General features: G+C 40.9%; 2 protein-coding genes across 3 annotated transcripts in view; both read left to right on the forward strand.

Moving 5' to 3' along the window:
• Window positions 1-1223: 1223 nt before the first annotated feature.
• Window positions 1224-23429, forward strand: LOC100563267 (uncharacterized). 2 transcript variants are annotated; one of them, XM_062973769.1, is made up of 4 exons: window positions 1224-1424; window positions 9526-9629; window positions 20747-20888; window positions 22153-23429. In XM_062973769.1, the coding sequence occupies exons 1-4, from the start codon at window positions 1232-1234 to the stop codon at window positions 22659-22661; spliced, it is 948 nt and encodes a 315-aa protein (XP_062829839.1). In that variant the 5' UTR covers window positions 1224-1231; the 3' UTR covers window positions 22662-23429. The 2 variants fall into 2 exon arrangements, with proteins under 2 accessions (XP_062829839.1, XP_062829840.1); XM_062973770.1 differs by lacking the exon at window positions 1224-1424 and adding an exon at window positions 3861-4319.
• A 1062-nt stretch (window positions 23430-24491) lies between these two features.
• Window positions 24492-27453, forward strand: part of ccdc71 (coiled-coil domain containing 71) — a 51374-nt gene continuing 48412 nt past the window's right edge. The window contains exon 1 of the mRNA XM_062973768.1: window positions 24492-24596. The gene's annotated coding sequence lies outside the window, so the exon portion shown is untranslated. The remainder of the gene's footprint in view (window positions 24597-27453) is intronic.

Consider the following 27453-nt stretch of genomic DNA (forward strand, 5'->3'; position numbering starts at 1 on the left):
TAGAGTGGAATATAAATAAAGTATATTATTATTATTATAAGTTGGAGTGCAAATCAAACTAGAAACAGCGTGTTACAAAAACTGACCAGAAAGTCCAGAACAAGTCAGATAATGTGCTCCAATCAATCAGAATATATTCCATGAAGGGCTTGAAACTGAGATATACTCTGATCACCTGCAGTGCATCAGTACATCTCTGTAGATTGATTAACATTGATTAACATTTTTAACAGCTCTCTAGCCTGAGATACTGCAGTTTCTCAGTCCAGTTTCAATCCTCAATCAGCAGATACTGTGGCCACCGTCCCAGCCTCAAACTAGTCCCTGGGGTGTTTGTGTAGACACTACACAGTGAAGTTTGTTTTAATCCACTTCCAAACTAGATTATAGTGTCTCTGTTAAACCATCCTTTGACTGCAGCTTCCTTGCCATTGACCATGGTAGGCGTAGCAGAGAGTGCACATATATGGAAGAATTCATGCAATTTAACCCCCATTTAACTATCATGTCTCAGTGCTAGGGGATCCTGGGAGTTATAGTTTTATAAGTTCTTTCGCCTTCTCTGCTAAAAAGTGCTGGTGCTTCATCTAACTACAAATTCTAGGAATCCATAGCATTGAGCTATGGCAGTTAAAGTAACGTCAAGCTGCATTAGTTTTACAGTGTAGGTACACTCTATGAGCAGCTGAAGTCCCAAACAACTGGAGATAGGTTTCTTCAGCCATGTACAGCAGGCATGGGCAAACTCGAGCCCTCCAGGTGTTTTGGACTTCAACTCCCATCATTCCTAACGGCCTCAGGCCCTTTCCTTTTCCCACTCAGCCGCTTAAGTGGCTGAGGGGGAAAAGGAAGGAGCCTGAGACCGTTAGGAATGGTGGGAGTTGAAGTCCAAAACACCTGGAGGGCCAAAGTTTGCCCATGCCTGCTGTACAGTATATTTACCCAGAAAGCTTACAGGGCTTGCATCCAAGGTTTGATATGTTTCACAGCATGGCAAGCAGCTCAAGTGAATATAATAGTTCTTTGTCCCAGAGAAACAAAGCTCTGATTAATTGGGGATGCAGGAGTTCCCAACCAATGAGGATAACAGTTTTCTGAAAGCTGTCATAAGGCTCTATTTCAAGTGTGCTGCACTGTTTGTTCTGGAAGATTTAACCTTCACACAGAGGCCTTACTGGCAGGGAAGGCACTTGCTTTTGTTGTCGATACCGCCCTTGGATGCTATAAGGAAATGATTTGTATTTGCATGTCATTGACCATCCCAACCAACAATACAATGCCCTCCAATGGCTCACTGTCAATCCTTGACGGGCTTACTTATCTCCAGAGAGACAGCCTAACAAACCAACAGCTACAACCTTTTGGCTCCCTTACACCTTGTAATGAAGAGAGCATGAATGAAAAGGTGTCGGGGTTTCAGACAGGTAATTCAGGAAGCTTTAAATTTCTATTATACTTAGGTTTCTGTTCAAATCAAATGTTGTGCAGGGTAGGTGGGATGCTTTGGGTACTTACACCATTTGACTTGCCAACTGAGTGCTTCTTCTAGGATGATTACTCTGAATCATGAGCTTACGTTACCCTGTATACTCGTGTATGAGTCTAGAGCAGTGGTTCTCAACCTGTGGGTCCCCGGGTGTTTTGGCCTACAACTCCCAGAAATCCCAGCCAGTTTATCAGCTGTTAGGATTTCTGGGAGTTGAGGGCCAAAACATCTGGGGACCCACAGGTTGAGAATCACTGTTCTAGAGAATTTAGTAAAAAAAACAACCCATATAAGTAAAAGTTAAGGTTTTCTCTTGACATTAAGTCCAGTCATGTCTGACTCTGGGGGTTGGTGCTCATCTCCAAGTCTAAGCTGAAGAGCTGGCATTGTCCATAGACGCCTCCAAGGTCCTGTGGCTGGCATGACCTCATGGAGCGCCGTTACCTTGCTGCTGGAGTGGTACCTAGTGATCTACTCACTTTTGCATGTTTTTGAACCGGCAGAAGCTGGGGCTAACAGCAGGAGCTCACCCCACTCCCCAGATTCAAACCGCCAACCTTTCAGTCAGCAAGATAAACCCACAAAAATCTGAGTTGACTTGATGTGGGCACCTTACCTTAACTCTTATCAAAGAAGCAAATATCCCCTTCTCTGGAGCCCCTTCTACACTGCCATATAATTCAGATTATCAAACCAGATAATTCACATTATCTGCTTTGAATTGGATTATATGAGTCTACACTGCCATATAGTCTAGTTCTAAGCAGAAAATCTGGATTTTATATGGCAGTGTAGAAGGGGCCTGAGCATAATGGAGAAAGGTAAGAGTTTAATCAATTCTGGGAGAACCTAAAAGAAGCAATGACCTCCTCTGCAGCTTTTGCTATGTCACCATCTCTGGCCTTTCTGAATGTCTTGGTAAGGAAATTGTGATGGTGGGCTGTCCCCTTGAGATGGTATTTGTGTTTTCTCTCTCCACAGAACGACCTTTGACTTATAAATGACTTATTACAAAGTCCATAATTTTGATCCCAAAACCCTCCTTCGATTTATAAATGAGGTCGGCCAATACATGCTTGCTTTACTACCAGCGGAATGTTGCTGAACTTTTGAAGTAATATTGAAATCTCTTTTATTCAAATAGCTTTTCATAACTGGAACTAAAGATCCATCCACATAGCCCTATATCCCAGAATACCAAGGCAGAAAATCCCACAACATCTGTTTTGAACTGGATTAATCTGAGTCCACACTGCTATATATTCCAGTTCAAAGCAGAAAATGTGGAATTTTATTCAGCTGTGTGGAAGGGCCCAGAGTTTCTTGGAAATCAAGTTCTGAGTAGAGTGACAGTGTCTAATCAATTAATCTATTTACAGATGCATAATTGACTAGAATATGTCCCTGATTAATTGGACAGCAGGTTTTTATTTGTCATACAAGACCTCATTTAACCTATCAGTGGTAAGACCTATCTTCAAAATGATAGCCCTTATTTCTTCTCAAATAAAGGGAATGAGGTAGCCCTGGTTATTGGACAGAGGGAGTTAACTTTGGACAGCAAAACTTTGGGGTGAGTTTAAGGTTTTGAAGGACTGAGTTATTAAGATTTTGGAGAACTTGTGTCTCTAAAGCTGGTCTGTGGTGCTCAAATGCAGTGGACAATGTTGTCTTATTGCCCATTCAGAACAATGTCTGTTCTTTTCACATGTCTACAAAATAGTGATATCTGTAAATGAAGGGCATGTCAGATCTGGAAAATTCTTCCCTGACATTCTTCCTTGATCAATGAAGCAATAAACCTCTGATTCTGCTCTCATCTCTGTGTGTCTTTGTAGTATTATTTGTATATAGCAAACTCACCAGCCAGCAGAGTCCTGTAGTAAAAGGTATTTATTCAAGCACTAGGAAAGCGACTACTGAGGCTTTGGCTACACAAGCATTATATCCCATACCATCAGTAGTTTGAATACATTGCAGGTGTAACAACCAGAGAGTGTGGCTTAAAGGCACAGTATACCACAGTCTTAACTGGAAAACTGGCACACTGGGACAAATCCCATGATTTTGGACGACAGATGAACCCAAGGCTACCTGTTGCCATCAGTGGATTTCTCCTTGCTTTCTTATTTTAAAATGGGAGCAAGGGAGGACAGCAAATGGCAGGGGCAAATTGGCCCACCTCCAGGCAGACTCCAGTGCACTTTCTTAGTAATTAATAGTAGAGTCACTATGTTCTCAATAGGTTAGGAACACATAATTTGAAAGCAGGGGGAAAGTTGAATGCAACAACTTCAGTGTTTGTCCTTAAATTCTCTACCAACAGTAACTTCACATCTTTGATTATAGTGCCCACATGTTCCCTGAAAGGATCAGGGAGATGACTGTCATGATCCCGGTATGTAGGCAGTTTAACCAAAACTGTTGGAAATAGCAACCTTCTTCAAGTCTCCACTAGTTATTTGTTATGTATATAATACGGATTGCTTACTGTATTGTATATGTATATGTTGGTTTCCAGTTTTTCCTTGGCTCTATGGTGTGGGAAGGGCTGCAGACCATGTGATCAGAACTGGGCTTGTTCAGGACTCATACTCCATTTTAGAGACAGTATGCCTTCAGACTTCAGTAGGAACTGTATGCTTTAGATTCCATTGGACTTCTAGACTAGCCAGAGACTCTATTAGACTCTCAGAAGAGAGAGATGCTTTGGACTATAGACTATCGATTCTAAGAAAGATGCCCTGTGTTATCTACACAGAGAAGCTACTTCAAATCCTATTTCTAACTGGATTGATAAGCAAAGTACCTGCATGCTGAATACATGAAGTCTGTGAGTAAACCAATTATGTTACTTTTAAAGAAGTCTGCTTATTTTTGTTTCTTGAAAGCATGATTTAAAGGCAAATATATTTTAAGGAATGTAGATGTTTTGGGTAACTAAAAGGAACACTTCAGAAACTCTGCTGTATATATGTTTTGTGCATTGATTTATCCTTGTCCCTAACAGTTCAAAGAAATATTTAGGATATCAGTTTAATAGCTGAGAAACCTGATTGCCTTGAATGAATGCCATTTTCCCAAAAGGTTATGGCTCTAACAGGTCATGCTTTTTACCAAGAGGTTATAGCACCATTTTTCAAAAGGTTATGACTTTAAACAAGGTCATGCTTTCACAAAGATCATAATATATCCAAAAGGTTATGGAAATGTACATTTTCCAAAAACCAACAAAACCCTGTATATGTCAAAAACTGTTTTCCTTAAAGCAATAACTTTAAGCAAAGACTTAAAAACTTGGTTTCTTCAAAGTCTGGCTACAGAACATAAAGATAGCCCACAGCTGGAGTTATACAACAAAGTCCCATTAATGGTGAGAATACTACACAGCCAAGACAGGAGCAAGAATAAACAGTAGCCAAGTTTGCAATCCAAAAGTCAGATGCCAAGAGTTTACTTAGAATAATGTTCTAGATTTCAAGAGTACAAACTGTAATCAGAGTTCCCAAAGTCAAGCCAGATAGTCAAGGGTCCAGTTGAAGTCCAAGTCCATAAGTCAAAGCCAGGCAGGTTGTCCAAGAGTCAAATTCCAGGGTTCCAAGATACAGCAAGGTCCAAGACAAGGTTACAAGAGCAGCAGAGGCCAAACAAGGCACATAATAAAAGTTCAGGAAACAAGTCTGGGCATCAGGACCCATACAACTACGGGGGAATCAGTCAATATCCATGTCCAAATCCAACAGTTACTTTTCTCCCAAAGAGCAGACTCTAGCAAAGCTGATTACAGTTGCATCCTATTTCAGTAGGCCTCCCCAGTGATCACTACAGCCGGTGAATCCTTATTGGGAGGGTCACTCTGAACTTTTACAAACAGGAGGGCGATCAGCCCCTTCCAAACATTCTGCATCAGCTATACTAACAACCTCCAAACTACTGGGCATGACAAGGACAGAGGAAAGTAGTGAATTGTGATCTCTGGTTTTTTCTCCTTTCATTATTCCCAGGCAAGCAGGCAGGCTCCTGACATATTGCCTTCAGGGAACCGAGTTTGCAAAGTGTGTGTGTATGATTTAATTACTATTTACTTAGTTTTTAGTTAAACTTCTAGCTGCAAAAGCAATAGTTAAAAAAATCTGACTGCAGCTGGCCTCCAGGATTTGGCACGAAATACATTTTCCTCCTTTTCACCTTGTGGAAAACACCCAGAAAAGATTGCAAGGCCACAGCCCAAGGCAGCACTTAAACAGTGTATATTCCTGCTTCATCATTTAGGAGGATGAAGTTCCCATTGTTATAACTACCATACTTTACATTAAAGTTCTGTCTCAAAAGGAGATGAGTTATTCTTCTCTAAGAACTTTATCACACAAAGGTGGCAAACTAGCACTGAAACTTTGCACGAAGCTGTGTGCGACCAGTTGTAGGTTTGCTGCCTTCCAGCAATAATCACCTGCTATTGGTGGGAAATTCCATCAACAGCCTGTTAAAGAAAAATTGGGCCCTCCTCTCAAAAGAGGAACTTGAGGTGAATTCCAAAGTCAAATATTAAATTTATTTTATTTTACATTTATAGAGTTGCGCAATTCCAAAAGAATGGCATTTCCCCTCCCCGCCTTCTTTCCAGTAACCCTTCCAGGAGGGGCAGGCAGACTACACATTCCAAAAGAAATTAACTCACCTTTCATAAACAGATCACCTCAAGGGAACTAGACAAGAAATGTGTACCCATTAACCCCAGGCTGGTACCTTTCCTATGTCTATACTAAAAGCCCTTTAACAAAAATAGCTTGTCCACGGTTGCAAAGCTACACACCTATGATCCTTAAGAAATCACTTATGAAGTTCTCACAATCCCCCTCATAATTCTTTGTGATCTCAACATATGTTTATTAATAAAGGTAACTGGGTGTGCTGTAGTGGGGTAACAATATCTCTGCTCATACGGTCTAGCGCATATCTCCTGGGAAACTAAAATAATACGATGTGCCCATGTGTGACTGGCTTGACCTTGAAGGAACTGGGGGCAGTGACGGCTGACAGGGAGCTCTGGCGTGGGCTGGTCCATGAGGTCACGAAGAGTCAGAAACGACTGTGTGATTGAAGAAGAAGATGTGTATATCTGAGGGGGTTTTCTGGCTTCCCACCTACTGTGAGACTAGGGTTATTATAATGGGACAATACCAGCATGTGAAGGCAATGCCATAATGTAAAGCAGTTTTCCAGCTTTCTGAGGGGTCTGGAGATATTATCTGCCAGACATTACTGCACAGATTAACTCTGTATACCTTTCATTTGACTGTTTGAATTTACAAAAAAAAAATCGTGTTCTCTGGATCCCACCTTTTGTGTTAACTGGACTGTACTATTGATCTCATCATGGATTGATTTGCATATTGCCCCACCGCATTCCAAAGTTATGCATCTTTGGAACAGGACAAATCTTCCAAATGACTCAAATCTCAAACCCACAAATGACAGCTGTTTATTCCCCCCCCCCCCACAGGGTAAATCCCAACCACCTTGGATGTTAGGAGGAGTTCCCAGCTGATGAATGCCCTGATCCTAGCTTTTCAGCCAATTAGGGGAGGGCACTGGTAGTTTGAATGGCTGTCGAAGTGAAAAAAATGTTCTGTACTCTGCTGCATGATTTATGCATGCTTTATGTTTTGAGAGCACAGACTCTGTATCTGACATCCTTTCAAGCCTGAGAGTAATAAACCTCTATTCCGGTTGCCTTCAAACCTGGTGAATGTATTCATTTGGCAATTGGTGTAGCAGAGTGTGTTGGGCATCAGACCGCAAACCACAATCTTAGTGTATAGCTGAAATCTGACCTTATAGCACCTTAGTCATAGTGCAATCTCATTTCTTATCTGGTGGGATAAGCTAGGATCCACTTCTGTGCTGAAGTAATGTCAGGGGACAGGGTTGTACTTCACTCTTCCCCAAACACACTCATACTAATTCATTAAGATTTCTTTTACCTAAAAATATTACTGGAATGATAAAGATATTTTTGTAAAATTATTTTTTAAAAATATTTGTGTCATGAGTATAGAATTTAAAATGCAGTTAAATACTATAAAATAGAATAAAAGTTGCATTTTAAAACTGGACAGCTCTCCAAATGCCACACACAGAATCCCTAGAAGTTTTCTCTCACCATGAGGTGTGTGCTAGTAACAGAGTCGTTGCAAACTGAGAAAATGCAGTGGCAAACAGAATTTTTTCATCAGTATAGATAAGCTTCAAGTTACCCTGTCATCAACAGCCTTGTTCAGGTACTGCAGACTCAGAACTATGGCTTATCTGATGGAATCGCTCCATCTAAAATGCAATTTTCCTCTTTTCCGACTACCTTTTACCTTACCAAGCATTATCGATTTTTCTAATGAGTCATCACTTCTCACAATATTCCTCTTTTACTGCACAACCAGGAATTCATTTGAGACCGTATTTCTACAACTGTAAGATGCCATTGATTATAAGACGCACCCTAATTTCAGTACCTTCACCAAAAACAAAAATACAAAAGATATACGGACAATAGACAGAGGCAAGGCTTCCCACTTTTTCATCTCTGGCATCTGGAGGCTGTGCTTGACTCGACCATGGGGAGATGCTATTGTTCCATTTTCCTTCACCTAAATTGTTGATTTTCTGCACTAGCTAACGACACCTACTCCTAGCCATGGGAAAAAAAAGAATCATTAACTAATTCTCATCACCACCTGTCCCTTTTCCAACAGACCATTTGTAAAAATCAGAGCTTAAAAGGTTACCTTTTGAAATCATCATCATCCTTTATTTATATACCCCTCCATCTCCTCGAGAGGAGTCAGGGCGGTTTCTAGCATGTACAAAACAGTCAGTTGTCAAAACATGCAACGGCATGAACAAACAAACATAATAAAAACAATATCATAAAACAGCAGTAAAAACAGTTCAGTCTAAAATGAACACAGTTACAGTATCAATCAACATGAAGGAGTCCAATACAGTAATCAGGGCTGCAAGGTAGACATAATCATTTAAAAGATAAGGTCAAGAATTGTACTTCAGTGTATCATAGGACCCAGGGGTGGATAGTGTGTAGAGCCAGGTCAACATGTTGGAACAGCCAACTAATTTTGTTCAAAGACCTCCTGGAACCACCAGGTTTTCAGTTCCTTGTGGAAAGAGGGCAATGTAGGGGTTTGCCTGATCTCTTTGAGGAGGACATTCCAGAGCTGGGGGGCCACCATTGGGAAGGCCCACTCTCTCGTCCCCACCAGCCGTGCTTGGGACGGTGGTTGGAGCATGAGAGGGGCCTCCCTGGCAGATCTTAAGGCCTTCACCGGTTCATGGGGGAGATGCAATCACGGAGATAGGCAGGGCCCAAGCCGTATAGGGCTTTATAGGTCAATAACTGCTGCCATAATGTACATGTTGGCTAGAAGAGTCTTGTATTCTGGGGTTCTAGTTCAAAAGGTCATTGTTATAAACTCTGAAAACTCCCCTCTGTTTTCAGTGATGTCAGTAGGGTTAGTGTCACCCAGTCCAGGAACTCATAATGTCATGCCTATGGACGGCCTCCTTTGCCAGACCAGACTGCCATATTGTACTTAAAATATCAAATAAAATGACAAAATTAGCAACAATAAGAAATCAGCAACAAAACAATAGTGCAGGCTTGTAACGCATGCAGATGAAAACATATGATTTGAAACGTCATTTTAATTGGGTGATAATGACAGCTCTGACCGGAGCACATGCACATTAGGAGGTTCAAAAAGTAAACCAGCAGAGTTTTAATCTTGTAGGTATATTTGACACAGTACATGTAAGCTGGGTTGACAAAAATGTTTTGTGTTAAGGGATATCCTTAATTTGAAAACGTCTGAAAAAATATTGCACAAAAATGATAATAATTTTGATGCTGTCCCCTCTGATAGTGTAACCAGTACAGTTCATACTCCCACACCAACCTAATGTCTGTCTCAGGTACAATTTTCTCTCAGCTGTGCTATTTTTAATTATTCTTTTCATTTAACTTGCAGATTTAATTGAGAGTTCTTGGTGCAGACTGCAAATGGAGACTATTGACAATGGTACAAGTGATCAGCTCACAGATGGGGATGTGGACAAGGAAGCTCTGTCTGAGGTAGAATCAAAATCTTTACTTTCCTTCCACTTATCAAAACCCTGTTTTATTCATATGCCATGTGGACTAAATATAATGAACATCTGTGTGAGAATGTGTTCAGTGTGCTAAATTCATGCTTCAAATAATCTTACAAGAGGTAAGGGCTCTTGCATGAGGAGTTGGAATGTGGAAAGATGAGCAATAGCTGAGCTTTGCGTCTCCAGTCACAGAAGCAATATGAATCATCCACTTATACTGAGTTTAAATAGAGGTGTATTTACTACAAGCACATTGGGATCTAGGGCAGACAGCTGTATTGTATTAAACAATACTCAGGCTGGATCTACACTGCCATACAATCCAAATAATTTATTTATTTATTGCATTTCTATACCGCTCTTCTCACCCGTGTGGGGGGTGGGGGGGGGGTGGTTCAATACAAATAATCCACATTAACTGCTTTGAACTGGATTATCTGAGTCTCTACTGTCATATAATGCAGTTCAAAGCAGATAATTTGGATTTTATATGGCAGTGTAAAAGGGGCCTCATCATCTTGAGCAGAAAAACTGAGCTCTTGTATAGTAAAATAATAATAATAATAATATCTACAGGCATACATTCCCATCTGTACTGCAGTTAGGTGAAACTGTTAAGATGACTGAATGCCATTAAATTGCCACACTTCTAGTCCTAGCATATCAGAGAGTTCTATCAGAAGACCTAGACATTTCTAGAGAGATACCCTTTCTAGAAATGTGCTCTGTTTCAGTGATGCTGTCCTTATCAAACGTAGGAAGCATTGCCCACCCGGCTCCATTGGCACCAGCACAACTCAGGCTCCCATGTAGGGAGAGAAGCAGCCAAGGACACTTCCACCCCAATGGCGTGCGGGGCCTCCTCTGGAAATCACACAATGTTGTATGATGGCCGGCATGGGGCTCCATCCAAAGACAGGGTGGAAGCATCCTAGGACGCTAAAAATTCCCCATCTGATGAGGCCCTACTGTAGTTTGCCCTATAATTGCTATAGGCTATATTCAGAGGAGGGCAGTAACAAACCTCCACTGAATAAATCTTGCCTTGAAAACCCTGTGGTAGGATTGCCATAAATCAGGGGGTACATTTACACTGTAGAATTAATGCAGTTTGACACCACTTTAACTGCCATGGATCAATGCTATGGAATCATGGGAGATGTCATCTTTTGCCTTCTCTCCCATGTGTCTCACCAAACTCTCAGGATTCCATAGCATTGGGCCAAGGCAGTTAAAGTGTGTCAAACAGAATTAATCCAACAGTGTAGATGCATCCAGAGTTGACTTGACGATGCAGAACAGCAACAAATATTAGCAAAATGGGGGAAAGTACTCACAAAATCAGGTGAAATTGTGAAATAAGATCATGGCAAATCTGGCAGTGACTGTTGTCCCACGCCCCACATGCTTACCAGCATGCCAATTCTATGGGGCCCAGAAAGCATCGACAACGTGGCTTCCCCCCATTGCTTCTGGTGCACCATGGAGCCCCACTGGAAGTTCCTCTGCATCGTGGGATGGGAGCCGGCAGGCTCCGTGGGTAAACAATGGCTGAACTGGAATATGTCACCAAAGTTAGCCCCGTCGGATGAGGTCGTGATTCATAGCTTTATAGGTCCCCAATAAAAAGGAGCAAGGCTGGCAAATGAGTGCCTTGCCTTCCCCACCCCAGTGACCTCTAGATATCCTATGGTGCTCCTGTCATAAGGGTTTGTTCAGAAGTTGTTTGTCATTGCCTTTTTCCTAACATAAACTTGTGGAAGGTCAGCCAGTGGCTTCCATGGCTGAGCATGCATTTGAACCTTCATTTTCTGGAATCCAACACTTGAACCATGCATGATACTGAATCTATGAAGCTTTGGTCCTCCACATTTTGGAGAAAATGCCTATAATTGCATACCATTGGCATGCTATCAGGAGTTTCAGGCAACTAAAACACAAACAGTTCGGAGACCTATTTTTGTCCTTTGACTCTGGGGATATGATTGATTGCATGGAAATTTGTAGCCTCCTTTGACAACCAAGACCTACTGATTTATAATCCAGTTCAATGGAGACAATCTGCATTCTGAAACTGGATTATCTGGCAGGGTAGATCCAGCCCAAGTCTAGCCTATGTATGCTAGGTTAAACATGAAGAAAGTGTGGCCCTATAGATTATGGACTGCAATTTCCATCAACACTAGTTAGCATTATCAATAATGAAGGATGATCAGAGTTACATTCTAGCAACATCTGGCTTTCTGCAATCAAAAAATGTCTGAGGAAGAGGCATGTTCTAGACAGGGTAAAGGTAAAGGTTTTCCCCTGACGTTAAGTCCAGTCGTGACCGACTCTGGGGGTTGGTGCTCATCTCCATTTCTAAGCCGAAGAGCCGGCGTTGTCCGTAGACATCTCCAAGGTCATGTGGCCGGCATGACTGCATCGAGCGCCGTTCTAGATAGGACATGATAAACTATCAATAATAAACATATGGTATTGGTGATAACTGTTTAACACAAATATTATTATAAAGAGTAAATACTGTATTTATGGGAGGCTGGTGGACATACTACAGTGATATTTAATTCCTACTTAGAGTAGTTAGCTATCACATGGTAAGCTGCAGCTTCCTTTCCTAAGTGGCCGTATTACTTGCCACATACATAACAGCAAACTCCTATGTGGCCCAACTGTCACGTTATTTGAGCTATCCTCTAATATTGGGGTTCGGAGCCCATTGCATTTTGCTGCTCCAAAGGCCAGATTAAGACATGAACCGAGTTGAAGGCAACAAGAAAAGAGGTTTACAGTGTTCCCTCACTACTTTGCAGTTCACTTTTCACGGATTCGCTGTTTCGCAGTTTTTCAATAACCTCTAAAAGACTATTATAAATCATAAAAAATTACAAGTTACAGCCTAAGCAAGGGAGGAAGGAGAAGTGAAAGGGAGAAAAAAGGAGCCCAAGTGGCAATGGAAGGAGAAGGAGGCGATTTATCAACACATGATTGGTTGATAAAGACTTAAAATAGTCTATAACTACTAAAATAATGTATAAATATTAAAATAAATATAGTGTCCCTACTTCGCGGATTTTCACTTATTGCGGGTGTTCCTGGAACCTAACCCCAGCGATAAGTGAGGGAACACTGTATTTATTTTGGCCCCAAAGGAGGACAGGAATAGAGTCTACACTCTGAAAGATCTGACCTAAACCACTGGAAAATATAGAGCATATTGATTCACTTTGACAGCCATTCAGAATCACCACCCCCAACCTTTGATTGGCTGGAATATGGTGCAGCTAGGATCCAGGCTCCCGTTGGCTGGGGATTCATTCTGATATCATTTCTGGTTGGTGGTTCCCCGAGGCAGGAAAAATGAACAGCTGTTATTCCTTGCTTTGAAGTCTGAGTCTGTTTCTGATTCTGCCCCTAAAAGGGACACAACCCCCAGGAATGTAGCTGGCAAACACACAGTTAGTCCCTGATTGGATTAACAATTCAGGTTGAGTGTATACAAAGGAAAAGGTCTTGTAAAACATTGTGAGAATTGTTAGAAACAAGCAATACAATGAGTGAAGTTACGCACTGACCTTTACCAGCAGACGTTAATGGGAAGGTAGAAAATCCCCCAGCAACAGCAAACATATCAATGAGAAGAGGGGTTTTTTGTTACTAGGTTTAATAGGATCTTCAACTGTGATAGCCTTATGTACTTAGGGGGCTCCCATCTTCTACCTCTGGTCTCCCACTGGGATAGGATTAGGCAAATTGAGTGTGCCTGCACAGATGTTCCCAGATTACTTTTGTACTGGGAACAGGTACATTGAAAATACATACATACATTTTGAGGTTATAGGATAGAAGAGGAAAAACAGTTTGCAGCTTGTTTTTTTCTCTGACGTTGTGAAATCATGGAAGAAACATTAAAAAGGATTTGTGAATACCTTTTAGATTTATAAGTTTTTATTTTATTTCATGTTAAAAGCATTGCATAATAAATAAGTTTAAAAGTGATAAAATAAAGGAAATCACAAGCAGCTAAATAGTTTTAGACCAAAAGTGGGCAACAGTGACCGCATTGTCCGTAGCTTTAAACAACTCCTCCTCTGTGCATGAGGCAGGGCATTGTGGGCAAGCATACATACGCGGAGTTGTTTGTTCTGCTCCACAGTCACACAAGGTGGAGGATTCCTCCAGGTAGTGCCACCTTGCCAAGTTGTTTTTAGATCTGCCCACTCTGTTTCTGAGTCTGTTCAGGGACTTCCAAGTTGCCCATTCTTGGTTTGCCCCTGGAGGAAGACCCTCATGGGGGGCCATCCAGTTGGAATTGCCTGGTTTAGCTGCCCAGAGGGACACCCTTGCTGTTGCTGGAGGAACATCAAAATGAGTGGTGGTTCTCATGAAGCTTTTCCTTGATTTGAGTCTACTGGGAGGGGGCTGATAGTCATGCAATGGGTGGCTTTCACAATGTTCGATCTTATTTCTCTCACCGTTAGCAGCAACTTCCCGTCGCACGTCGGGGGGGGGGGGGGGGCATTCCCAGCAAACTTGTAGAGTTTATCAACAGGTGTAGGTTTAAGGCATCCTGTGATTATTCTTCATGTTTTGTTCAGTGCTATGTCCACCCGCTTCGCATGGGCAGACTTGTGCAAAACAGGACAGGCGCACTCAGCAGCTGAGTAAGACAAGGCCAGGGCTAATGTTCTTATTACTTGTGGGTCTGCACCCCATGAGCTGCCAGTCAGTTTCCGCAGGATGTTGTTGCGTGCATCTACTTTGTGCTTGGTGTTCATGCAGTGTTTCCTATATGTTAGTGTTCGATCTAAGGTGACACCAAGATATTTAGGATGTTCGAGCTCTTGGCCTTCCCAAGTAACTTTCAGTTTCCTGTTGGCTTCACGGTTACGTAGGTGGAAAGCACACACTTGTGTCTTGGCAGGGTTGGGCTTCAGGTGGTTCTCTTTGTAGTAGCTGGAGAGATCTTTCAAGGCATTAGTGAGTTGGCTTTCAACTGTTTCAAAATCTCTCACTTGTGTTATCAGCATATATAAAGCTCTTTGTGAGTGGTGGTTGTGGCTGATCGTTTGTGAAGATGTTAAATAAGGTCGGTGCAAGAATGCTGCCTTGGGGCAAACCATTCTTTTGCCTCCTCCATCTACTTTTCTGGCCCTGAAACTCCACATAGAAGCTGTGGTTTTCCAAGAGGGTCTGGACAGTTTTTGTAAAGTCAAAGTCCCGGGTGATATCGTAGACTTTATGCAGCATTTTTCTATGTTGCACCGTGTCATAGGCTGCCGTAAGGTCCACAAAAACTGTTCCCGTAATGCAGCCTTTCTCATAGCCTTCCTCGATATGCTCAGTCAGATGGAGAATTTGACCTGTACAGTTTTTCTCTGGTCTGAAACCTGCTTGTTGTGCAATAAGCTTACCGTGTTTCCCCAAAAATAAGACAGTGTCTTTTTTTAATGTATTTTTATTGAGATCTTTTAATACAATGCTTAAAAACTGGGGAAAAATCACATTTTGGGGAAGGGGTGTTGTACTGGTAAGGGGAGGGTGGTTAGGGAGGGGGTACTTCATGCAAGAGGGGGGAGAGGAGAGGGTAGAGAGGGAGGGGGTGTGAGGTGGAATAATAAGACAGTGTCTTATATTATTTTTTGCTCCCAAAGATGTGCTAGGTCTTATTTTCAGGGGATGTCTTATTTTTCCATGAAGAAGAATTCACATTTATTGTTGAACAAAAAATGAACATTTATTATATACTGTACAGTAGTTGTCATCACAAATCAGCATAATCAGACAAACTGTGAATCCTATCAAGAATTTCTTGTTACTACAGAAGAGTCTCACTTATCCAACATTCGCTTATCCAACGTTCTGGATTATCCAACGCATTTTTGTAGTCCATGTTTTCAATACATCGTGATATTTTGGAGCTAAATTTGTAAATACAGTAATTACTACACAGCATTGCTGCATATTGAACTACTTTTTCTGTCAAATTTGTTGTATAACATGATGTTTTGGTGCTTAATTTGTAAAATCATAACCTAATTTGATGTTTAATAGACTTTTCCTTGATCCCTCCTTATTATCTGTCAGGACCCAGGCTGCAGAACACCAATAACCATGCGCAGAGACCAGAATCTATCTAATATCTTTATTAAGGAAATATATAAAGTCAATAAAAATAAGTGTAGAATATAGTTCAGAAGTAGACCTTTCAGGAAAGGTCAAATATAGTCCAGGAAAACAATGTCCAATATGTGATATTAAAGTCCAAAGTTATAATCCACTTCACCGAAACACACACTATTTGGCAAGCAATAGTGTGGGGAACTGTCCATAGTCTTTGAGGCTTAAGGTAAATCCGAAGGAAACTGGAAAACAAGGCTTGAATCAGAGAAGCAAGGTCCGTGGTTTAAAACGCAAGGCAAGGCAAGACTTGAAACCTGGCAAGATCAAACTTGAAACAAGGCAAACATGAATCAAAAACTGAGTCCATAGAAATCCATGGTACAAGGCTGGGCAGGAAACTTGATCCGGGAACTGGGAACTGGAGTACGAAGTCTACACACGATCTCACACCTCAAGCCGACGAATTGACTCCGCAAGGATTCCTTTGCGGGCAAACACCTATATAGGATCTTGTTTTCCCGCCAAGGAACACTTTCTCTGGGGAACAAGAAACGAAACCTATACTGTGTCCGGATGCATGACTCCTTAAAGTTTCCCAAGGGAAGCAGACTTAATCAGCTAATTGTCTGGCAGCTATCCTGGCGCTCCGGCGAGTCGCCTCTCGAGCGCCCCTATCTTGATTATAATAATCCCGGCGAGAAAATGGGGGAGATTTCTGCTCAAGGCTTGTTTGGCTGACTTCTTGTGGGCAAACATCTTGCAGGTGCAAGGGCTCCAAATCTGGCAGAAACGGTGGGAAACCCAAGTTTTCCTCTTCATCTGCCACAATAGTACATGGAACGGGACTACATGGCCCATGAGTCATCACATTATCCAACATATTCGCTTATCCAACGTTCTGCTGGCCCATTTATGTTGGATAAGTGAGACTCTATTGTACCATTATTTCCATGTACAACTGTATGTACATTTACCAATCCTGCATGCTCTGGTGTTCTGTTTGGCAGGTGCTGGGCATGCTTCCAAAAAAAAAACTTTACTAGGTCTTACTTTCGGGGGAGGCCTTATATTTAGCAATTCAGCAAAACTTCTACTAGGTCTTATTTTTCGGGGATGTCTTATTTTCGGGGAAACAGGGTAGGTTCGATGACAGGTCCTAATCAATTTAATAGCATCCTCTCATAGACTTTATATAGATGACATAAGAGGGAGATTGGTCGGTAGTTCCTGGCACTGGAGGCATCTTTACCAGGTTTTAAAATGGCAATGATCTTAGTTTTCCTCCATGCTCCGGGAATCTGTTTGTGTGCCAAGCATTGATTGTAGAATTTCAAAAGCCAGTTTTCAGCTTTGGGGCCCAAATGTTTGATTTGCTCCATCATTAAGTCATCTAGGCCAGGTGCTTTACCAGTTTTACATCGCTTGATGGCTTCTCTGAGTTCTTTCAGGTTTAGAGGAGGAGACAACTGGTAGGTTTCAAGTTCTGGCACCCTGTTGATTTATAAGTGAATGAAATTATGAGTGAATAAGGGTCAACTTCTAGAGGTTTCTGAAATAGAATTTTCCTATGGACATAGCTATTCCCTACTGATAGGGGCATTTAGTCACTTCCTCTTCCTGGCTTTCCTTAGGGCGATGTGTTTAGTTAAGAAGATTATGTAAATTTCCTTTTGTGTGTGGCAGGTGTGCATTCCAGGGTGGGTGAAATGAACAAGGAAAAGGGTGAGGCAGAGTGAGCAGCCCCTTGGCCATTTGTGAGCTCTGCCAGTTCATGATAGTTCCATATAATTTTATATAATTCATATTTTGGGGAGTATGATTTCTTGATAACATAATCATAATTATGATAATAATGTGATTGTTTTAATTATTATAGCCTTTCCGAAGGCACATAATGCCTTATGATACTTCTCTTCTCTTATTTGATATGTGTGTTATAGTAATTTATTATTTACTAGCTTAGGTATCCAGTACTGCCTGGGTTAGGTATTTGATAAAGATAAACATTAGAAAAAGTCATTGTTCGTTTTTGGATTTTATGAATGGCCCCATTAGAAAATAAGGATATAGGTAGACGACAACTCCCATCATCATCTGTCATTGCCTCCAAGCCCCGCCAGTAGTTAAAGTTGGTCACGATAGATATGTTTGGTCCAGATGCATCATTGATGGGTTCACAGGCTCTCTGGATGTGGAAGCCATCTTGGAAAATGCATACATAGATACATACAAACATATTTTCACTTTTATATGTATATAGATTTTTAAAACACTTTTGTGTCACTTCCTGACCCATAAGGTTTTCCAAGGTAATGAACGAACAAAAACTATTGAAACAATAAAGAGATAAATAAAAAGCCCACACACATAAAAATGATCTTTAAAAATTCCAACCCCCCCCCCCCCCAAACAAACCTAAAACCTGTTTTTTAAATTGAAACCCACAGTATTTTCAAACATCAAATGCCATCCATACAGAACACGATTGTTTTGGCTTCCTGCTGGAAGCTTAAAATGCATAGAGCTAGCCTAACTTGCTTGGACAGACTTGAACCCAGATTGGAACAGATCCAGGTTATCCAAGAAAGTCTGAAGCTTTGTTGCCACCATTCACTTGGAGAACTTACTTAAAAAGAAAAGGTTTGTGGCTAAGCACTATCAGTTGAGGTAGAGTCCAGTGGCGATTTCTTTAACAAAGTTCTTACAATTGCTTCTTATAAGGAGTTTGGAACATAGCTCATTTTCAAAGAAGTATTTACCACTTCAACAGTCCTTGCCAGAAGCTTTAATTAATCAGGATGGACATGGTTCTAAGAGATAAGTGGTTGGCCTCACCTCTCTAAGCAATTTATCCACGTCATCATATCGAACAAATTGAAACTCATTTATCAAAACCAGACTAGTACGTGTCTCGGTTACCTTTCCAGACTCTACCATCTATGTGAATGAATCTGAGCAATTTTCTCCACAAAGTATTTAGCAAATCTATCACAGTGATTTTCTGAGGGCTCCTCCTTAGCAATCTGAGGTCTAGAATGTAATAGCCTTTAAACTGTCTGGAACAGCTGCGTGGGATGAGATTGAGTTGATATAATAAGGCCGAAAAGAATAGTTTCTTTGCTGCCCTCACTGCTACAGAGTAGATTTTAACATGTGCCTTAACCCATACTCCACTAAAACTATTCTCATCTACCCAAGCATTTCATTGCTCTGCCCTCAACAAAAAACCAAGATGTATGTACTCTGTACCCAAATAAAGGCTGTTTGGGTGTCAGTTGCTTAGGTCACCTTTTGATTCCTCAGATATTTAGGACATCAAGAGAATGGGCAAATCTAGCAGCTAGAAGATCCCTCAAAACATTGAGGAATCCGTTTAGATCCACTAGTCTCTCAGGACAGATTACCTGCACATCTAAAACCTGTGAAGTAATGATCTGTCCATGACAATGGGATTCTTTCCACCCACCCAATCCACGAATGACCATAATTCTGACCATGAAAAAAATGATCAAAAGTATGGGTGCTACAGATGTTAATTGGACAGGTCTATATTTACCATGGAAGCCATGAAAATCTGGAGTTGACTCTGATAAGAATGCCTCATCATGGATGCTAAAATTCTCCAACACAATAAAGTTATGGCAGATCAACACCACCTCCAAAACTATGTCCAGAAGCCCGGGAAGCGTAATAGTTGGGCTGTAGGGTGGATGGCACACCAACAATATCCCAATGCTATTTCATTGCTCTTCTGCAAGATGTACACACTTAGACCTTGGAGCTCAATCAGAATACCTCAACAGGGGAACAGACTCACAATAGATAATTGTGACTCCTCCTCCCTGTCCACCAGATCTTGCCATCTGCTGCACCCAGAAATCTGCTGGTCATTTGCCATTGCCCAGACTTCACATGCCTATTTATTTACTGCTATGCAATGGCACAACAAGCTGGAAGTCCTATTGCATAACCTACTCATATTACATATCTACAGTAATAGGCCAAAAGTGGACTGAGGACTGGCCCAAGGACTCAGCATCCTGTTCCAGGATAATAATTTAGATCTGTGTTGATTGAAACGTCTATCTTGGTGAGACAATTGGATCAGCTGGACACAGAGCTCGCCCTACCATTAAGCAGAATGAGACAATCATCTCAAGTGGTACATGCTGGGAAGTGAAGAAAAAAAAAAACAGACTTCTGTGCAGTTTTATCCAAGGCATCACTTTAAAACTAGACTGCAGTCTTTAGGTCCTTTAGGGAATGTTGTCTTGGAACTAGTATCGAAGGAAGAGCCAATTTGCCAACCTAGTCTGCTTTTGTACATGAAATCGGAGAGGACACCCTCTTGTTTTTTGTCACTGGTAGAAAACTGTCTTGAGCAAGTCCTGGCTTGCAATCTCGAATCCAATCAGCTGGAAGAAAATGCCACTGAAGATAACAAATAAGGTAATTTTAGATTTTGGCAGAGGGCCAACAGAAATTACAACAAGGGTATGCGTATGTCAGCTATCTGCCCACCTCATACTGAATTATCACTTTGTTCTAACTCATTAACTCTGGCTCAGTATTAATTAATTCCAAGATACCTCATTTCCCAGATTGTCTTTCTTACACATATCTGAGTTGGGTGGTTAGGGATTAGAAGAAGTTACTTTTGGACTAAAACTCCCATAATACCCCAACCGTGAGGTTAGGGAATTCTTGGTTGTTATTGTTATGATTATTATATAAAAAAAATATTTATACCCCTCTTTATCTCCCCAAAGGGGACTCAAAGCAGCCTGACATAAAAGCATTACGTAGTATACAATTTAAAATACTGTATACAAAATGCAAACATTAAAATAGAATTAAACACAGATTCTCAGATGTGGTCATCCCAAAAACAGGAAGAATCTACATTATAATTTCAAAAAATATTATTTGAAGGTCTTGACTGGCTAATTTATTACATGTCCTCTATCCAAACAGATTTCTGAAGACGTTTTCTATGGGCTGAATCCAGAGGAGAAGGAATGTCTAGAGTACTTTCTGCAAACAATCAACACCTTTGATGGGGATATCTTAAACAACAATGATGAAGAAAGTCATGAAGAAATGTCAGAATCTCTAGGTGAGAGATACCATAATAGCACCGGTTTTGGAGTTTTGTGGGAATCTACTTGTAACCAACTCTTTTTTTCCACATATTCAAGTAGCACCCTATAGCTATTTTAAATCAATATTACGTGAGTAGTAGTAGTAGTAGTAGTAATAATATTAATGGTGATGATGATGATGATTATACATTGTATTTGTTGCCCACCTCTCCCTCAGTGCCTGAGCCAGGGTACAACACAGCCAAAATACATAGTACAAAGATTAAAAGATGATACCAATCAAATGAAAATTTAAAATTCTTAGTTCAAAATTGACTAGGTAAACCTGCCAAAAGAGATAGATCTTCAGTTCTGTTTTAAATTCTGACAATTCCTTTATCTGTCAAATCTCTTCTGGCAGGTCAGTCCACAGTCTCGGGTCTACTGATGTAAAGTCTCTCTGCAAGATTTATTGTCACCTAAAACTTTAGTTCTCAAAATTTGTGCCTCCAGCTATTGGGCATTTCAGCTCCTAGAATTCTGGACCATTGGCCATGCTGGCTGTGACTTCTGAGAATTTAAGTCTAAAACATCAGAAGGACAAAAATTTGAGAACTACCGTTCATGGCCCCTTGTCCTTTACCTCACCAATTTTCTCCAAGCAAATTTATTTTTCAAATGCAGTGTTATTTTGTGATCTTTCATCCCTAATACATAAAATTATAGGAGGGCACAGCTTTGTAAAGTTATGTTCTGGAAGATATAGTTCCCAGGTTCCCCAGCCAGTCCGGCCAGTCTTACCTGTCTATTATTCTATCTTACTTCCTCTTGCTTTTCCCTCAGACGTACAAGGTGTTTGGCTGGTTATTTTAAATTAATATGTGAAAGTCAACCACCTGTCTATCCTGTTTTTGTTTTTTTGTTTTGTTTTTGTTGTTCTCTTGCTTTCACATTTGCTTGAAGAAATATTGTTGTAACAATATTAGTATTGCTGCAACAAATTCAGGTGCAACAAAACCTGTGACATGGACCACATCTAATATAATATAATGCAATTGCATTCTATGGGCAGTGTAGATGCATAACATGCGGTTTTACTGCATTGAGTTGCATTATACAAGTCTACATTCACCATATAACACAGTTTCAAACTGCATTATATGGCAGTCTAGATGGGGCCTCAGTCCACCCTGGACAGGCAATTACAGCCTCATCAAGGGAATTGCCCCTCTTGGTTTCTTGGTGCCTACCTTTTCCTACCTAACAATTCTGGCCAATGCTAATTGTGTTTTTCTGCAGGTTCTGAGGACCAAGCCGAACATGCAGTTGATTCCAGGATACAAGAAAGTATGCCTCTAGAGGCAGCCCCAGCAAAATCTGTTTCTCCTCACCCAGCTGTCTTTGCAACTAAAATGATCAAGTCCTCTTCAGAGGAATGTAGTGACATAACCCTGAGGATCAAGAGCAATTGTCCTAAAATCATGGGACCTCACAGATTAGCAGATCCTCATTCTGTAAACCTCAGAAAGTTTGACACGATCATGAGATCAGGTGTCAATGTCCAAGAGCTCCGTTCTCGTTTCTTACTTCAGCTTGGTGGCTCTACCACTGTGGACAGGGAAACAACAGAGTTACCTAAGGATGGAGGTTTGCAGAAATTGAACAACCTGCAGAGAAACAAAAGTGTCCCAACTGTTAAGAGCCCTGAAATGTCCATTGCTTGTCAGCAAACCCAGATTTCACCTGCTGAAAGGATGGAACATGAAGTCACCGAAAGTACCACTAGCACAGCTGAAAAGCCTTTCTAACAAATGCTACTCCAAAAGCAGGCACTTTCTCCCTAAAAGTTTATTTTCATTATGATACCCTCATTTCCTTTTTGGGTTGTGTTTTTTGTTTTACAGAGTATGCTTTTCAATATGTAAATTACTCTGTGGGTCCTCCCAGCTGTATAGCACAGTATAAATGCTTTATCTAATAATAAAAGAGGCATATGTCTGGCTGGCTTTGTACATCTTGGCTGTAAGACCATGAAACATAGCCCCCTTTTCTACATTGCCATATAGTGCAGTTTCAAACTCATATAATGCAGTTTAACTGCACTGAACTGCATTATATGAGTCTAGACTGACCATAACATGCAGTTTTGAACTGCATTATATGGCAGTGTAGATGGGGCCATAAAGCCTTGTAAATCAGCATGTATACTAGACAAACCCTAGGCATCTGTATCATGGGTTTGTTAATTTTGGTTTGTTGATGTCTCCATAGTTTTCAGTATCATCTTCCACCTCTTATATTCAGCTGCTGTTTAAAGGGGAGAGCAGAACACAAACCTGCCTGGAACTCTAAAAAGAAAAATCCAGTTTAAGTTGTCAAAGGTTTTTTCTACATCTAAAATACCCTTTTTCACCTAGAAACTCTGGATGGGAGAATGTGTTTCTGACTCATGTGAAGCTTGTTCAATAAACAATGTGAAGCTTGTTCAGTAAACAAGGCAATAAACAATGTGTAGTACTAAGAAAATATTAATTTCTCTTATGTAAAATAAAGGAATTGCTTCTGGATGCCAGAAATTGTTTTTTAGGCTATTTTTTTATTTCTGCTTAGTACCAAACTGATCAGTACTTTCCATATATGCTTGTTTCAATGAGGACCAGCTTCTCAGAAGTTAATCAAGTGTCATCCAGGGCCTCTTCCTTTATCAAACTAGACACAAATGAGCTGTGCCCATCAGTAAACCTTGGTTCTTTGCAGGTATATTTAGGAAAAGGTACTACAGCTTTACGTATCCATACTCCACGCTGCGTCTCCTGCATCCTGAAATTGTGGTCATGAATGTATGTATGTACATGTATGTATACAAATGTGTGAATATCTGTCCTGGTGGTAGCAGCAGCAGATCCTGGCAAGATCCAAGATTGGCCAAGTACTGCCATCTACAGAGAAGGAGTATAGAGGATTGGGGGTTTTTCAAAAATATACAACAGTGAGGATTTTTCAAATTGCCAGAATTGCAAACGCTACCTCTATCAATGATGCCACCAAAGCTTTATTCAGGAGCCTCTTCTAGGTTAGGATATTGAGATAGACACGTGTGACACTTTATGTGAGGAGAAACAAGAAATGGTTGTTTATTTGTAGTTTGAACAGTAAATACGTGTCATGGTTTCATTAACATTGAACAGTAAAGATGCTTAACGGTTTCATTAAAGGCTTATGCTTTTCTCTTAAAAGGATGTTCATATAACTTGGTTTCTGTGCAAATATGTTCCTTCACCAAGGAAACACAAACAGGACAATTTATTTTTAAATCCACTTTTCTTGGAATTTAAATAGCAACTCTCTAGCATAGATATAGTTCTCAGCCTTTCCTTTCCTGAAGCCTTTGCCTATATTCCCTCAAAGAGACTTCCTTTTAAAAAGACAGTTCCAACTCCAATTCCTAACTGACTGAATTCCAAGCCCTAACTCATAACTGACTAAATTCCAAACCCTAACTGAAAAATAATTCCCTGGCTCCAACTGACACTTTGGCTCTGCCCCTCTCTAGTTGCTAAGCAACTTCTCATTTGCATTAGCCAATCAGACAGCACCTATTGTAATAGCTGCTTGACTGCTCCTCCCCCGTGCTCTGCAGAGCTTCTGTAAGTAAGGCCTGCAAAATGGCTGCATCATGAGCCCTGCTTACAAAATGGCCGCACACCAGTCCTGTAAGGTGGGCCACTTACAAACCCTGTAAGGTAGGCAAGATCCGTTACAAGGAGCAATGACACTTAGTGGCTTTGAGGGCCCGGCTGCCCTCTAGCCCTTATTCTGTATGTAAGAAATTGTTGTATTTCATTTTGCTGAAATATAATTCCTATTTAAAACATAACATAGCAATCTAGTTCAGACCAGAGTGTCCTCAATTATTATCTTCTGTTTGCGGTGGTATTAAATCCAGAATGATTATGCCTAAGGATGCAGTCTTCTGGTTCTGTTCTTTTATTAAGATAGCATTTGGCTCAAGCAACTGTCTGTCTAGCATTAACGAGCCCTTGTGGAACCAATAGTAGAAATAAATGTTCTTTGTGTTGTCGAAGGCTTTCATGGCCGGGATCACAGGGTTGTTGTATGTTTTCCGGGCTGTATGGCAATGTTCTAGAAGTATTCTCTCCTGACATTTCACCCACATCTATGGCAGGCATCCTCAGAGGTTGTGAGGTATGGAGAAACTAAGCAAGGAAGGTTTATATATATTTGTGGAAAGTCCAGGGTGAGAGAAGAAGTCTTTGTCAGTTGGAGGCCAGTGTCTTTGTCAGTGAATGTTGTAGTTAATCACCTTAATTAGCATTGAATTAAATGTTCTTGTCTGATTGTTTTGTTTCGATACTCTAGTATACACCCCCCATTAGCTTTGCTAATAAATGTTGTCACATTTGTCTTTATAAGGAAGCTATCTGGCGCAATTAGTTTAGAGTAGTGTTGTGCGTGGTATTTGTTTCATCTGTTTCATTCGTGTATTCATTTCACACTGTCCATTCGGATGCATGAAACGAAATACGCAATTTTCGGACGAAACAAAAGATGACATGAAAGGGAAAGCTGCACAAACACCATGCTTTGATTTCGTTTTTGGGCTGTGTGGCACCCACTCTTGCATACTTCTTCCTCTGTCTATAACTGGCCCTTGGAAAATCTACTCTTTTATTTCTCCCTATCTTTCTGTGTTGCGTCTGGCTTGGTCCTCCCTCTCCTTTGGACTGTATAGATAACAAATACAATAGGGTAGTCTTATTATTTGTTAAAGATTACATACATTTTTGAAAGAAAAGACATTTTTGGGCTCCTGTCTCTATTCAAACCTTCAGTCTCTCTCTAAAACTGGCTCTTAGGAGAACTATAATAATTTTCTCCCAGTGGTCTGAAAATTTGTGTTTTTTTCGGATGCGAGATGAAAATCCCATTTGGATAGCCGCCCCATTTTCGGAAGCGGAGACGATAACGAAAATGAGGTGAAATGAATGAAACTAAACAAAACGAACAGCGATTCCATATAAATGCACACCACTAGTTTAGAGACGGAGTAGAATAACAGCAAACTGCATAATATGGTCAGTGTACACACGTATAATGCATTTACATCCATATATGTCTCCTACTGCACTGCCAAATAAAGCAAAGCTCCAAACTACATTATATGGCAGTATAGATCCAGTCTATATAATGCCTCCTATGTGATGTATCTAAGGCATCTGCTGAAGAATATGGGTGCATCTACATAGTAGAATGAATGCAGTTTGACACCACTTTAACTGCATAACTCAATATTATGGAATATTGGTGGTTGCAGTTTTACAAAGTATTTCGCCTTTCCTGCCAAATGGTGCTGATATCTCATCAAACTACAGTTCTTAAAATTCCATAGCATCAAGCCATGGTAGTTAAAAGTGATGTCAAACCACATTAATTCCCTAGTGCAGATGCACCCAAACCCAGTGGGTTTCCATGGCCAAATATGGCAGTTGTACATATCCTGCAGCTGGGTTTCTCATAGGTGATGTGTTGGGCAGTATAGCTCTAAGTATGCTTTGGACACGCATATCACAGGATGTTCATAGAATTGTAGAATTTGAAGAGACCACAACGGCCATCCAGTCCAAATAGCATCCAGTCCAAATGTCCAGAACCTAATCATTTTTGATAGCCATAGATGGCATTTCTAATGATTTATAAGTGTATCCTGACTATAGAGTTCTGCTATTAACCCCGCTATTGAACAAACAAATTTGAAATCCCATTCTCTTTAGAAAGGATGTCTGCCATGATTACTTGTCATCATTTAGTCTGGAAGTAGCCATAAATGCATCAGATACCATTGGATATTAGAAGCTAAATAAGATCAGTCCTAGTTAGTACTTGGATGGGAGACTGCTAATGAGTATGTTGCGTTTCATAGAATCATAGAGCTCGAAGAGACCTCATTGGCCATCCAGTCCAACCCCCTGCCAAGAAGCAGGAAAATCGCATTCCAAGCACTCCAAAGAAGGAGCCTCCACCACACTCCGGGGCAGAGAGTTCCACTGCTGAACACCTCTCACAGTTAGGAAGTTCTTCCTCATGATCGGGTGGAATCTCCTTTCCTGTAGTTTGAAGTCATTGCTCCATTGAGTCCTAGTCTCCAGGGCAGCAGAAAACAAGCTTGCTCCCTCCTCCCTATTACTTCCCCTCACATATTTATTTATTTACAGCATTTATATTCCGCCCTTCTCACCCCGAAGGGGACTCAGGGCGGATCACATTACACATATAGGCAAACATTCAATGCTTTTAACATAGAACAAAGACAAGACAAACATAGGCTCCGAGCGGGCCTCGAACTCATGACCTCCTGGTCAGAGTGATTCATTGCAGCTGGTTGCAGCTGGCTTGCTCTCCAGCCTTGCTCTCCAGCCTGCGCCACAGCCTGGGCCCATATTTATACATGGCCCTCATCATGTCTCCTCTCAGCCTCCATTCTGTATCTTTGCATTTCATTTTTTCTGTCTAAGTGGAGTATCTTGCATTTGTCCCTGTTGAACTTCATTTTGTTAGTTTTGGCCCATCTCTTTAATCTGT

This window comes from Anolis carolinensis, chromosome 2 (genome assembly GCF_035594765.1).
Source record: "Anolis carolinensis isolate JA03-04 chromosome 2, rAnoCar3.1.pri, whole genome shotgun sequence".
NCBI lineage: Eukaryota > Metazoa > Chordata > Lepidosauria > Squamata > Dactyloidae > Anolis > Anolis carolinensis.